The sequence below is a fragment of the Akebia trifoliata genome, chromosome 7, assembly GCF_017979445.1.
Source record: "Akebia trifoliata isolate Shusen 1 chromosome 7, ASM1797944v1, whole genome shotgun sequence".
Lineage (NCBI taxonomy): Eukaryota > Viridiplantae > Streptophyta > Magnoliopsida > Ranunculales > Lardizabalaceae > Akebia > Akebia trifoliata.
Window position 1 is genome coordinate 31,272,323 of NC_141381.1, and position 14,800 is coordinate 31,287,122.

Below are 14,800 nucleotides of genomic sequence, written 5' to 3' on the forward strand. Positions count from 1 at the left end.
TAATGGGACGTCAAGATCCAACTACATCTTCATCTCCAACAATCTGGTTCAATGCTTGAGAGAGAGAGATTGTGAATCGACATCATTAATGAAGGTTAGTGGTGGTCCAATTGGTGTTGTTTCAAAGCTTTGATTCTAGAATTCTTAAACAAAGAAACAAGCTCCAACGATCATAAACCTACCCTTAAAATCTACTCTAATCGTCTAATTTTGATTCCCTCCCACAAAAAAAAAAAATGAGATAAGTGAGAGGAGCAGTGAATTTATAATCCTGAGATTTAGAAGATCTAAAATCTGACATGTAATGGGTTGTGCGTTGGAATTGTAATTTTTGCACTCCAAAACTCAAATCGACAACATCGACAGTATTAATAACGTTGAAATTACACTTACACATCTATAATCCTTCAAGAAAATTGGCTATTGTCTCAATTCTTGTCCTTAATAGAAAGAAGGCATCTCCTTTCAATGTGTAAAGTCATTCAAGAAATGAAACCCAACATATTAAAGAATAAATAAATGAAAAAAAAAAAAGATGCTGTTTTTTTTTATTTTTTAATCTTTCTCAACTCTTTTAATGGAGCATAGTCACTCTCAATGATTAAAGCCAAACCCATTAGGCGAAATTCACGGATTTTTGTTCCTTTCTTTTAAATAAAGTTGTGAAAATCAAATTCCCTATAGAGTTAAATAGAAAGGGTGGCCTATATAGGTGTAGAGGTTGATCATTTATTTTTTCTGACAATAGTTGGAGGTGACGTTTACCTAACAGTTTTTGTTGTTATTCTCTTTAAATGATAATCTTCCAAAATGATCTTTCTTTATTATCATTTGTTAGTATGCTCTTCTATGGAAATTTAAGAGTCAAATAAATTTTAATTTTTCATTCAATTTCATCAAAAGTTGTATCTTATGTTTCTTTAAAAAATAAATAAATAGTTGAGTTGACTAAATTAAACTAAGTCAAGTTAGCTTGACTAGATTGATTTTCAAGTCCCTAAAATCCTTAACTCAATGAACAACTAATCAACTCCTCAACTTGGGCAAATCTGGTCGAAAATGTAAGAAGTTAAGTAAAAAAAGCTTCAACTGGTTATTTGGTTCCATATAATATTTTTTGAGAGAAATAAAATGTAAAATTATTATTTATTTTTAAATATTTATAAATTGATATATTTTTATTAGAATCATCAAAGTCAACTTGAAAGTTTTCACGTAAATTTGACGTAACATAAATCAAATAAGAAATCACCCACTCTCATCTTCTGAGTGTTAGCATGCAATCCTAAGACATATCCATCATTGAGAGAGGTGGCAAGGGTCTTCTTAACATATTTTGGTGTGAAGTCTATCAAAATTTTTTTTTCGTCTTCTTATCGTGAGTATTCCCACCCTTTTGAGTGAGACTAATCTCATAGTCACACACATCGCCCTCTCAAAAAGTTATACATGCAATTGGTTGAATCCCCCTCCCCCTCCCCCTCCCCCCCCTTACGAAATTCATTGTTTTGTTTGGTTTTGAACACTTGATTTACCCTTCATGAGAAGTTTATCAAGCCTCAACTTGCCATTATGTCAACTCCTTGAGATTTACCAAAAGATGTGCTACATGTCACGTTTGGGACAACTAACATGAAAAATTGGTATGCATGACTCATGTCATGTTTCTCCTTTTTTTTTTTTCTTTATATAGTGGGGGTGTCTAGACTTACTTCCAACTAAGGGGATCGGATGAACCAAAACTGAAACCAAGGCATATGGAACCATCTCCTAGGCATGTGCAACGTCGACACATCACAAGCACTAGGTAAGTAAGGGAATGCCCTCGTGAGTGACCTTGAGGAAATATTGTTCATATTAGGTATCGAACACACAACTTATGAACTCTCACCACTCACTGGATTCGAAATTGCCATTGAGCCACCCCCTAGGGCTCCTCGCTTTTCCTTCCTAAAATAAAGAAAACTAAAGCCCTAGTTTAATAATTTAATCTAAAATTAATATAGTGTATTTGAACAGCAAGTATAAAATATTAAGATTAATACTAGGCTAACTTAAATTATTAAAAAAAAAGACATTTAATAATTTTTCATGTGTATCTTGAGGAAATCTATGATTTTGTACACATTCACAGTCAATTGAGTGTATTTAAGTATTTTTTTTTTTTAGAGATTTACCCAATATATCCAACTGTTGCATTTTATTACAAAAACTCCCTTAGAATTCTGACAACTCCAAGGGAACCTTACTTTATGAAGTTTGTTACCCACCAAACCTCACTTTATTAAGTTTGTTACTGAGTAAATCCTGGAGTGGGATCCACGTCATAAAATTTAAATTCATATCGTTAATTTGCTACTTAACATACTTTGGGGTGGATTTTTATCGAATCAATTTGTGGAATTCAAAAATATTATCTAATGCCAGAGGGTTATAAAAGACAAAATTCTATGAACAACAAAAAAATAAAAAAAATAAGGAGTTAATATTTTAGTTTTAAATTTGGAAGTTCGATAGCTTTTCATTTCAACACCAATGATCAAACTCAAAAGAATTTTTCTTTTGAATCTAAGTTTTTCCATGAAAACTACAAGTTGGTGTTGTTAGTTTAGTTTAATAATTCACAGGGCCCAAATAATCTTAGTAAGATTTGAGATCTTACTAAGTTAGTCATGATAGCATCATTCATAAAATAAGGTTTGCTCAACTAAACTTTGATAATGTAAGGGAGTTTTTTAAATGAAATTGCAACAGACAGGTCTGCTCGGTATTATTTTTTATTTTTAAGTTAGTTTAGAGCGGCTCAAGTACTGATTAGCGAAGGAAACACTTTGTTAATAAATGTGGGCCCTATTTTTAATCATCAGCATTATGTACATGATTAACGGCAACAGAGCTTCCACGAGCTAATCAATCACCTAAGCTTGTGAGTCAAACAGTTGTAACTGCCAACAAAATACAAAAAAAGGAGGCCCCACTCAAAGTACTTTCCATGCGACCTTTTCACAATTCAGTCAGATGAGTCATCATAGATATTCTTTTTAAGTCCAAACATCAACCTTTAAATAAGGGTGATTTAGAAACACCCCTCTATATTTTTATGAATATTCTCTTTAAGTCCAAACATCATCCATTAAATAAGGGTGATCTAGAAACACCCCTCTATATTTTAATGAATGTTTGAGATAGCCAATATTTTCAAATGGATAATATACCCTTGACCTCAGTCTTCTCTTACATACAAAGCAAATGAACTAAATACCCTCGTCTTCAATCTCCTGTTAAAGAATTCTTTAATTTTTCTCCCAAAATCCATTATCTTCAAGTTCTTTTAAACACATTAGTAAATTTATTTAATCTATTTAACCTTGTCTTCAATTTGTCAATTTTCGACTTCACCTTAAACCTTCGTAAAAAATCTTTGATTTTTTACTTAAGTTGATGTAGAAACATTATTACAATTGACGATGATCAATTTTGAAAATGAAAAATGAAGGGATTCAAAATCAATCTTGAAAATAAAATCATGGGTTTTTGAGTTTTAATTACAAATTGAAGATGAGGACATTCAAGTCATTTTGCATTGAAAATAGTCCTATGCGCCCATGTTGGAGGATTGAAACCCCTCCCACACATGCCAATCCTAAGCCATAATTCAAGGACATTTTAAAAAGAAGATATTTTAGGCATTGACCCATTGAATTATGGTTTACGTGACATGTGTTAGACGTGGGAGGAGGGGTTTCAATCCTCCACCTTGGATGCATAGGATCCGAATTCTTAAAAGAACAATAATTTTTTGATGCCTCCCTTTGACACCCACCCCTCCTTGACATGATATTTGCTAACACGATAAATTCTTTTTCTCGAGATACATAATTACGAGGATATACAATTATGTATCTCGAGAAAATCTATGATTTTAGCCCATGCCATGTCAAGGGGCATGTGTAAGAGGGGCATCGAAAAATCATCCCTCTTCTTAAAAAATATAAGAATGTCGATATTCTAATTAGAAAATCTTCACTCGATCAATACTCGACTAACATGTTACAAATACAGAATCATAGTTCTATTTTCTTGGGATACACAAATGCACATCTTTTATAAGAATTTATATTTGTGTATCCTGAGAAAATAGATTTATGATTTTTTATCCGTGACACGTCAGCCGAGTGAAGACTTTTTTTTTTTTTTTTAATGTTAGAAAATCATTATTCAAAATATAAGGACAAAGGGTTATCTCAAATATCCTCCAAAACAAGGAGGAGTATGTATAAATTCTAAAATACCCTTTAAAGTTTAAACAAAGAAGGAGAAATTGACTCAGCGAGAAATTGAGGGAGGCCGTTTTTGCGTTGACAGGTGCCCAAAAGTAATGCTCGAAAACGTCCGTTAAAGCTTTCGTGGGCTCCACACAGTCTTCAAAGACTGGAAAAAGAGTATAGAGAGAGAGAGTGGTACCGAAGGAGAGAGAGAAATCCCGATCCAGGGCTTCGAGATTTGCAGAGCGAAGAATCGAGAGGACGAGAAGACATAGACGCAAAACGGAGAAAAAAATGGGAATTTATCTTAAATTCCAATCGATTTCTCTTTCTTCCAGTCCAATCCGTAAGTCCAGATATAGTTCTGTTCTTTTTCTTTCGTTTTTCGAGATTTCCAACTATCTCTCTGTCTTAGATGCAAATATAAGTTAATGATTTATAAATTTTCTATAAATAACAGCTAGAAAACTCATTTTCTCATCTTCTTTATTAGCGAAAAAATTTAGAGATTTGATTCTCTTAATTTTTATCTTAAGGACCCTCAAATTTATTTTCTGATTTCGTTTTGTATACAGAGATTTCAGCGATCTTTCGAATGGGATTTTTTGGATCTTCTGTTGTCTGGTTCTTCACTTTTTCTTTTTCTTTTTGAGGAATTTGGTGTTTAAGAGGGGTTTCTGATCTCTTACTGTTGAAAAGGTTCAATCTTTTTTCGATCTGAGATTTTTGGGTTCGGATCTGTGACGTGGTAGAAGTAGCGCAAGTGTTGGTTTTTCTCATCTTAACTTACGTTTTCTTGGGGGTTTATGGATTTTTTTTGTTTTTGTTTCTAATTCGTGAACAATCAGGGCTTCTTTGGCGTACTTCGGATTACAATATCAAAATTTTTGCATCCGAATTGGGGGGGCTTTCGGTTCAGAAAAGGAGTAGCTGGAGGGTCAAAGGCTTCTGTTCTGGGCTTTTTGGTGGTAGATTTCATTTTGGCGAGGAAGAAAGGAGGTTTGGGTTTGTTGGATTGGTAAATTTTCTTAAGTGCCTCGTCGAATTCCATAGAAATGTTGTTGGGTCAATCCTATCTGATTTCGAGGGCATTCCCGAGCTCGTTCGAGCAAGAAAGTAAGTGGTTTTACATGACTTACAATCTCCTCGAGATCTCCAATGGTAAGCGCCATTTGGATAAGAGAGAAGAAACAATTCACATGCTGCAAGGTCTCTCCCTGTCACCCGTTGACCAAAACGATCAGCAGAGTAATAATGGGGATCAATCGGATTCAAATTCCCTCATACAGTCCCTTGGCAGGGACATATCGATCAATTGCCTTATCCGCTGTTCGAGGTCCGATTACAATTCACTAGCCTCGCTTAATCGAAGCTTCCGCTCTCTAATTCGGGGTGGAGAGCTCTATAGGCTTAGACGGCTAATGGGAGTGATTGAACATTGGGTTTATTTCTCTTGCCATGTCCTTGAATGGGAAGCCTTTGATCCCATTCGACGCCGTTGGATGCATTTGCCAAGAATGCCATCAAATGAGTGTTTTATGTGTTGTGATAAGGAGTCCCTAGCTGTGGGCACTGAACTTCTTGTATTTGGGAAAGAGATAACATCTCATGTAATATGGAAGTATAGTATTTTGACAATCTCATGGTCTTCGGGGATGACGATGAATACCCCGAGATGCTTGTTTGGATCTGCAAGTCTTGGAGAGATTGCTATTCTAGCTGGGGGTTGCGATTCACAAGGGAAGGTATTGAATTCAGCTGAGCTTTATAACTCAGAAACTGGAACCTGGGCGACTCTTCCAAGCATGAATAAGCCGAGGAAGATGTGTTCAGGAGTATTTATGGATGGGAAGTTTTATGTTATTGGGGGAAGCAATTCAGAACTGCTTAGCTGCGGGGAGGAATATAATTTAGAGACAAGGACTTGGCGTGTAATCCCTAATATGTTCCCTCGGCGAAATGGACCAACTGAGGCGCCCCCTCTTGTTGCAGTCGTAAACAACGAGTTGTATGCAGCAGATTATGCGGAGAAGGAGGTGAGGAAATATGACAAAGAGAGGAACCTGTGGGTTACTGTGGGCAGATTGCCTGAACGGGCAGTCTCGATGAATGGTTGGGGTCTGGCATTTAGATCATGTGGGGACCGGCTTATTGTGATCGGTGGGCCTAGGACTTTGGGTGGAGGGATCATAGAACTCAATTCATGGGTCCCAAGAGAGGGTCCACCACAGTGGACCCTGCTCGCTAACAAGCGCTCGGGGAGCTTTGTTTATAATTGCGCAGTGATGGGATGCTGATGTGTCAAATTTTGGTGACACAATGTTTACTGTTGATGTGCCTCCTGTTGTATGGGATGTACAAGATTGGGTTGTTCAAGGAAATAGAGTTCTGGCTAAAGGGTAATATCAGCTTTCTTCTTTTTCTCGAAATTTCAGATTTTACTTGAGATCCAATAGATTTCTTGGAAGAAGATCTTAAGTTATCTATTTGTGTTTACTTTCTCCCATTAAATTTTTATATTTCACTCTTTATCTTTTACCAGGATTGCTTTCAAAGCTTGGAATCATTCAATAGAGTAAATAGGATTTATAATTTGAAGCATCAATAGAATGTTAGTAGGATATGTGAAATATTGCTAGCTTTTTAAGTGACTGGAGATAGTAAAATTGACTTCTGGTCCTTAATGTGCTCAATTTTGTCTTCAAGATAGAAAATGAGTTCCAAAAGGCTGTGTTACATAATTTTCACCCGTCTTGGCTACTCCTATGTTTTCATGAACGTGTTAATTTCTAATCTTATTAGTCTTTTCACTCATCTATCTCAGTATCTTCATCTCTGCTATGCTCAATCTACCATATATTACTTCTTGGTTGTCCAACATTCATTTCCATTAAGCATAGCTGGTCTTACTGTCATTTTATAAACATAGCACTCCTACTTTAACCAGCGAACTTTGATTCTATGCACCAGATACATGCAACTGTGTCATCTTTTATTTCGAAGATCTCTTTATTTTTAAAAGAGGAATTCTGTGGTCCATCCTTCATACACTGATTTATTGAGTTAACATAACCATAGTCGCTCGAAATTATAAATATATCAATGTTCATTAGGTTTTTTTTTTTTTTTGGGATAAGCAAGCAGGTTAGTGATTAGTAATTAGTGGGTGAAGTTGGGTAAGTTTTGAAACCAGGCCATGGTATCAACACTCACGGACTTAACCAACTTAGCAATTATCGCATCTTCTGAGTTTCTTGTGTCTTTGGTTTTCTAGGCTTATGATTTTTTTTTTTTTTTGAAAAGTATAATATATTGATTAGAAAAGAGATACAAGAAACAAAGAGGCCGAGGAAGCCTCAAATAAGAACACCAAAACAAGGAAAAACAACATTAGTAATTACAAAAAGAGTGCCATCTAAACACAAAATCGTCAAAAGTAGTCCCCGCGAACTCTATATTCTGCTTTGACCAAAGGTATAGCAAACCCAAGATCTCCAAAAAACCTGCATGAGAGCTACTACTCTTATTATTGAACACTCTGTTGTTTCTTTCGTTCCAGATCCCCCAAGCGATAGCCGAGGGGAGCAAAGCCCAAAGGATCCTTTTTCTGGTATGGAAAACGTTACTAGTCCATTCTACTAACAACGAGGAGAACTTACGAGGAGGGACCCAATTAAAACCAAAGAGACCAAGGAAATGCGACCAAATATTATAAGAAAATGAACAATGGATCAACATATGATCGACAGATTCCCCATCATTCTAGGCTTATGATTTAGAGTGTGTGCTTTACAAACTCAAGTTGGGCAGCAGTTCTGCAGTTGGTAAGAGATCTCATCTAACTGCTCATGCAGGTAGCTGAAACTCTTTTAAGTGTTGTTAAAAAGGTTTGTAATCAAACGCTTTTATCAAATCTTCCTTCTGACAACGGAACAGAATGAAACTTTAGAACTGGAATTTCAAAATCCACGTGAAGAAACTGAATTCATGTTTGAATCTCCCAAGGGTTGGTGAGATGGCCAAGACCATGCCTCAGGAAGCGGAGGTCTTTAGTTTGAATCCCTCTCCTTAGGGGTCACCCACAGGGATTATCCCAGAAATTACCTGGTGCATGTGGCGGGAGGGAACTGCATTTGCCCCAAGGATTGGTCGGGATACATCAGTTCCAAAATAAAAAGAAAGGAAAAGAAAAAAAGAATCTCACGTTGATGGTTGGTGGAAGATGTAATAGAAGCTGCAGTGCTTTTATTAGGGAGTAGAGAACCAATAGCAGAAAATCCTAGCTGTTAAGTTATAGAGTATTTTTACATGCATTTTCTTCGCTGCCCTGAATATTGATCTGTTTTCTCAGAGAACCTGACTAATCCTTCCGACACGGGCACTATAAATTTTAGGATAGAGTTCGACTAGTCTGACTAAGTTGGTAAGGATTTCACCCTTACTAAGGGGTTCCTTGGGCTCACCTTGTGACATAAAAAACATGATCCAATGCTTCGAAGTTGTAAAGGATAAATTTCTATGAACTTTGATATAAATTTTTTTTTTTTTTTTTAAAAGTTGTTTTTCATTAGTTGAATTTTAATTTTAAATTTTAGAGTTAGTGGATGTTCGGTAGCCACCCATTTTCAATACCTGGGATCAAGTCTAAAAAAAATGTTTTTATTTTATATTGAATAGGATTTTATGAGATCTAATTGAGGATTTGGTTGATTGGTTTGTTCGAGAAGTCTTCTCTTTGGGAGTTATGTTATTTGATAACGACTACAGATGTTTATGACTTGATGTATGGAGGGGAGGAAATATTTGCAGAAAAAGAAATCCATAAGGAGGTTTTGGGTAGTCTAAGAGGCAAAATGGAAGGAGATTGGATCAATCCAATTATCTGTTACCATTAAATAACATTAATATTTCATATTATATGTTTTTAGTTTTTAGGTTTATTACACGTCCAAACAAAACCTGAGAAATCAAAGCATTTTCTACAAAATAAATAAAAATCAAGTAAATCTTAAACTGTTAGATATGAAATACTTAAACCACCAATATGAAACTGTTCATAGACAGCACTGGTCGATTCATCAACCTAAGTCAAAGGAGGAGTTGATGGATATGATCAAGTCAAAGACTAAGGGAATGCTTGCTTGATTGTTGGTAATAATATATTTGTTTAGAAAATCATTTACACGAAAAACGATTTTTCGAGCAAATTATTTATTTGCAATCTCATTTGTCTACATTTGATTATATAGCTTCCTGATCCATTCAAGAGAGGAGCTGAAATGGTGTGCCACTCATCTCCATTCTTCAAATCTCAAGATTTGACTCAGTGCCAAATGAATCAAAATCCTTGATTTTAACAGTGAAGGATGGTTTCTACGAATTGTTATATTCGATCAAAATGAAACGATAAGTTAGCCCTAAGCAAGCAAAACGAACCAGATATTTCGTATTTTATAGACCGTGTTTTACTTTGGATGTGATTTTGGAAAAAAAAAATAATAATAATGAAATTTAATTTTTAATAAAAAGATATAGAAATAGGCCCTTTGATCTTCAAGAGATATACATTGTGAGTGATTTCTTCTCTTCGAACTCTGCAGTTTGATCAATTGAAAATGATGATGTTTACATTGAAAAAAATAATTAAGTGTTTAATATTTTTGGGAGGCTTAATGTGGCTTTTGAAGTGTTCTTACACCCTTCATATCTTGTATCCTTCATTAAAAAAAGATATAAATAAATAAATAAAAATAATGACATGCCTCCTTTACTTGTTGGATTTGGTGATATAAAATTACCATTCTTTTGTTCTAAGTGTTGATGGACTTTTACACTTCATTGAGGTCTTTTGGAATTTTTTTCTTCCATTAGTCTATGAGAACAAAAGGAGGTCTCCAAAATGATAGTTATGGTCCATAAAATTTCTTTAAAAGGAGTTCCTCCTCTGTTGAATCTTTATATGTGTATTCTACTTATGTAAAATCTAAAAACTCAAGATTCTTTAGGGTGATCGTCAGATTGTGACAACAATTTCTTGTTTGGGTTCTTACTAAATAGAGGAAGAGATTTGGTAGATTTCAAAGATAAGTTGCGAGATAAATATATAAACCTGATTGAACTGCGTATACCTTGCATTCTTTTTTTTTGGACTTTCTTTATTATTACTTGCATTTGGTTTGCAACACATTTATTGGGATTTGATTGTTGAAATTGATTCATTTGCTCTTTCTTAGAAGGGATTAATTTCGATAATCGATTTACATGTGTGGTTTGGGTACACAAGCTTGAAATGAAAAGGAAAATAAAATTTGTCATGGATTCCTCAAATCAATCCAAAGCTTGATTAAAATGGAAAAACAATAACACATAAAATAAAATCAAAATTCTTCATGATAAGAAGGTTGATAATGTGTGTCATATTGGCAAGCCAAACATCTCCCAAATTCTCAAAATCTAAGTCTGGAATAACCAACCGAAACGTCATTAAACAGTTGAAATGCGACCATGAAACAAAAAAAAATAAGGGGAGAGATAAACAAAGAACAAGACTCCTAATATAGTTCCTATGGTTTTACCAAACCACCACAAAAAGGATTTTGAACATATGAAGCTCAATCCTCATCTTCCTCATCTCCATCACCACCAGCAGCCTTCTTGGCAGCAGCCTTCTGGTTCTTTCGCTTCACTCTCCCAGGTCGTCCACCTCCCAAGGGACTAGTGAGTGAGAAATCAATGTGCTTCTGTGAATCCACTCTCACCATGAAAGATGGGATGTTTACCACCTGCCTCCCGACCCTGACATTCAAATAATTTTATTTTTTTGGGTAATAAATAAGCATAACCCTAAGGGGAAAAAAATTACACATCAGGAAACACAGTTTCTGCCCAAGTGTTTGCTTACAACACTCAAGCATATGCCTCTCTAAGCATGGCAATGAACTAATTCTTGAACAATATTATATGTTTATTTATTTTCAAATAATAGCCTTTATAATTAAGTTATTATGACAAAAAAAATGAACAAGATAAAAGAAATTCTAAAGCTCACAAAGGTCAATTGAACTACGACCAAATGCATTGTGCAGAACCATGGTGGCTGTAATGTTGTAAACATGCCCATTTACCCCAGTCCGGCATCCCTCACAAAAGATAAACATTTAACAAATTTCTATACTTGATGAAGGTGAAGAAAGATTCATTTTGAACATAAAATGCACATAACATTACCTGGACCTTCTAATTTAGTCATGTAAAGCATCAATTCTTCTGGGGAGCATGATATCATCTCCAACAATTATACTAGCCACGATTTCAGTAAACATGTATAATTTAAAAGATAACATGAAATGAACTACTTGCAAAATTTCAGAGCACATCAGTAGAGACACCACTTCCTAGGAGAACGTTTTGCATCACTTCCACTAAATGATGGGAATTATTATAAAATAGTTTACAGTGTATTATAGATTTAGATTTTAGAGAATTGTAACAACTTAGTGACTGGGAATATTGCAGCAATAAAGTAGTGTTAACCCACAAACACAAAATACCCAAAAGGACAAAGAACATATCTAGAATCATAGAAGTCGAAAACATATTTTTCAATGCGTAGAATAGAACCATCTACACCATATCCAAGATATTACGGTTCCAGATCATGAATTCCACCATTCGACTCTATCATGAACAAATCTTCAGTTAAGACGGTATTCTTTCTCTTTTAAATTCCTCGACTTGCAACAAAGTGCTTCTTCTCACTAGTGTTGTTATTAGCAATGTTGTAAAATGCGGTTGCATACCCCAAATTATGCCATCTTCCAATCTGTGATGGCATATTTTTGTGTGTCATGGCATATGCGATGGCATATTTTTCTGCATTCTCTTTCAAAAAAAAAAATTCTTGCAGCATATGCGATGTGCGAAATCACAAATGCGAACAGCATGTGTTGGTTGCACATGGTTGAATATGCTATTTAACAATATGGGTTATTAGTCTACTTCGGACATGCTAAACCATCCCAGACGAGTTATTTATTACTTATTGGAGCTCTTTTTAAATTTCCTGAATATACTTGACTCAGATTTTGTGTAAAGGGTTGAACTATTTCCAAAAGAAAATTATATGCACGTTAGTATGCATCAAATTTGACAATGAATCAAATTATTCTTTATGGGTTCACTGGCTCGGTTATTACCCAAGGAAAAAAAAAAGACAAACCGCTTAGTTATAACAAAATGGCGACTTCCCATATTTGCAAGGACTATAAAAAGACAATTTATCCACAATTCACAATCATAAAAACAGCATAGCTTACAGAATAAAATAAAATAAAAACCATGTGGGATGAACCCATCAATTAAACATCTATATCTATTGTTATAAAAAGATTGCAACTGTCAATTTCTCAGATAAACTGCATACATAAGCATGCTTCTCAATAACAGATTTAAAATTAATAATTATACCTGATATGCCTCTGCCGGATGAGCACACGTGCATGATGGATAGACTTTGCCATACCCGACTTAAACACAAGGGTCTGGAGACGGCGCTCAAGGAAGTTCTCCACCGTCAGGGCCAAAACATAATCAAGCTTATTCTGACTCTCATCCAAAAGCCCATACCTGTTCATTCTACGAAGAAGGGCTTCGCCTTCAAAGATCCTGCGAGGATTCTTCTCATCGAGTGTGAGAAGCATCCTTGCATTGTTACGAATGCGACTCAAAGCATACTGAACCCTCCACAGTTCCCTCTTACATCGGAGCCCATACTCCCCAACAAGCTTCAGCTCTGCATCCAAACGCTCCTTCTCATATGGGCGACGAGGCTTCTTGAAAGTCTTACCATCTGTTTCGAAGAAATTAATGTTACTATTTTTTCCTCTAAGCAGAATAAATTTTATAATTTATATATTTAATTTTTTATTAGATCTTACTATTAGCTTATATTTGATTAATTAGTTTTAAAAAATTAATTAAAATTAAATTACCAACAAAAAAAGGGTTTTGCTATCTGAAACCATCCGTGGCTAATGTTCACATTTGAAATTTAAACAAAACAATTGACAATTTGACGGGAAAAGATTTAAAAAAAAAAAAAAAAAAAAAACACAAGACCCAAAGTTTAATTTACATATCAAAAAAGATTGTCAACCTTAGAATCTGATTAGGTCTTATTTCCCAAACAATTCAAATAACAAAGTGTTCATGTGAAACCCTAGCCCTAACAACTAACTGAATGGTTCAATAATTCGAGATCAGATTAAGAAAAAAAGAAACCCTAGGTTAATCCGAGGTGCTAATTAACTACAAAGGAAAATTAGATTAAAGAACTTCTATGATTAGAAAGAAAACTACCGATCAGAGATCGGTAGCTAAAAATTGCTCTTAAACGAGATCAACATAGTTGAATCTTCGCAATATGTACTATAAGAAATCGAGAAGCGAATTGATGAGAAATATAACTTACAGTTTCTGTAGAAGTTCACGTGAACCATGGCTTCTCCGTCCTGGGCTCCCTTGCGTGCTCTCCTCCGATGCCAAAATGAACACGAACAGAAGCTACGCCGCTAGGTTTTATATGAGAACCCTAAAAACCTAAACCCTAATTTTCAACAAAACAAACGGACCGAACTGGTCCGGATCTAAATTTACGGTCTAGAACGCCCAGGTAATTTGGGCTTCTAAGTAGGTATGCAGACCGGCCCAATATTTACGGCCCAATTCTATCTTTCCCTTTGTTTTCAAATAGGTGAAAATGAAATGCCCCTTCACTTTGGTCTTTTCTTATAATCTAATATAAATTTATCTCGATGTCCTTGTCTTCGAGCAGCAACTATAGAACCCTTGATTTTTCTTCCTAAAAGCAGTCATCCTCAAGCTCATTGACCTCTATTATACATTATTTTTAGTCTACTCAACCTCATCTTCAATTCATCGATTTCAATCTCATCTTAATCCCTTGTAAAAAAAATTCTTGATTTGATTTTTCTATCCAAAATTCCATCATGGTTGAACTCAAAAATTCAACCTTGTTCTTGAGGTTTAAAGTAGATAGCATTTTAACGTTTTCAAACTAATGACATGCCTATTCTTGTAGGATTGTCAATGGATCGAATCAGACCCAAAATCCGATCCGATAAATTCGAGTCTAGATTGATGTTTTGGATTCCAATAAGGATCTGATCTGATATCTTATTAGATTGGATATGGATCAACCATGTCCTCGATCCGATAATATGTTAGAAAATATATAAATTATATTATATATTTGTTGAGATGTATGAAGTTTATTTAGATTTTGTATATAAAATCCGACTGGCCCGATCCGATTGTTAATGGATCAGGTTTGGATATTAATATTGAGTTCGAATAAAAACTTGATCTGATAAGGGTCTGATCCAATACTTATCGGATCAGTTCCAGATTTGATATTGGATCGGTACCAAATCAACCCTGGTCTAATTCGAACTCAATCCACTGACAACCTTACACCCTTGCTGATATTTGAGGTGAAGGATGATTTTTCTTAGCAA

The 14,800-nt window shown here is 35.0% G+C and overlaps 2 protein-coding genes across 3 annotated transcripts; one reads left to right on the top strand and one right to left on the bottom strand.

Moving 5' to 3' along the window:
• Positions 1-4,418: 4,418 nt before the first annotated feature.
• Positions 4,419-6,803, top strand: LOC147399035 (F-box/kelch-repeat protein At1g74510-like). 2 transcript variants are annotated; one of them, XM_086448429.1, is made up of 2 exons: positions 4,419-4,611; positions 4,841-6,803. In XM_086448429.1, the coding sequence occupies exon 2, from the start codon at positions 5,321-5,323 to the stop codon at positions 6,560-6,562; it is 1,242 nt and encodes a 413-aa protein (XP_086304555.1). In that variant the 5' UTR covers positions 4,419-4,611; positions 4,841-5,320; the 3' UTR covers positions 6,563-6,803. The 2 variants fall into 2 exon arrangements, with proteins under 2 accessions (XP_086304555.1, XP_086304554.1); XM_086448428.1 differs by having other exon boundaries at positions 5,114-6,803.
• Positions 6,804-10,632: 3,829 nt separating this feature from the next.
• LOC147399036 (small ribosomal subunit protein uS4y) lies at positions 10,633-13,894 on the bottom strand. The gene is made up of 3 exons (XM_086448431.1): positions 13,735-13,894; positions 12,732-13,113; positions 10,633-11,060 (listed from the first exon to the last, which is right to left on the bottom strand). The coding sequence occupies exons 1-3, from the start codon at positions 13,760-13,762 to the stop codon at positions 10,877-10,879; spliced, it is 594 nt and encodes a 197-aa protein (XP_086304557.1). The 5' UTR covers positions 13,763-13,894; the 3' UTR covers positions 10,633-10,876.
• Between the last annotated feature and the right edge of the window lie 906 nt (positions 13,895-14,800).

Bases quoted from the DNA above. Each gene is read 5' to 3' on its own strand.
- LOC147399036 (XM_086448431.1), bottom strand. From the start codon at position 13,762: ATGGTTCACGTGAACTTCTACAGAAACT. The intron at 13,114-13,734 runs GTAAGTTATATT...TCTTCGAAACAG, and splicing joins CGTGAACTTCTACAGAAACT to ATGGTAAGACTTTCAAGAAG. The intron at 11,061-12,731 runs GTATAATTATTA...TTTGAATGTCAG, and splicing joins ATCCGGCAGAGGCATATCAG to GGTCGGGAGGCAGGTGGTAA.
- LOC147399035 (XM_086448429.1), top strand. From the start codon at position 5,321: ATGTTGTTGGGTCAATCCTATCTGATTTCGAGGGCATTCCCGAGCTCG.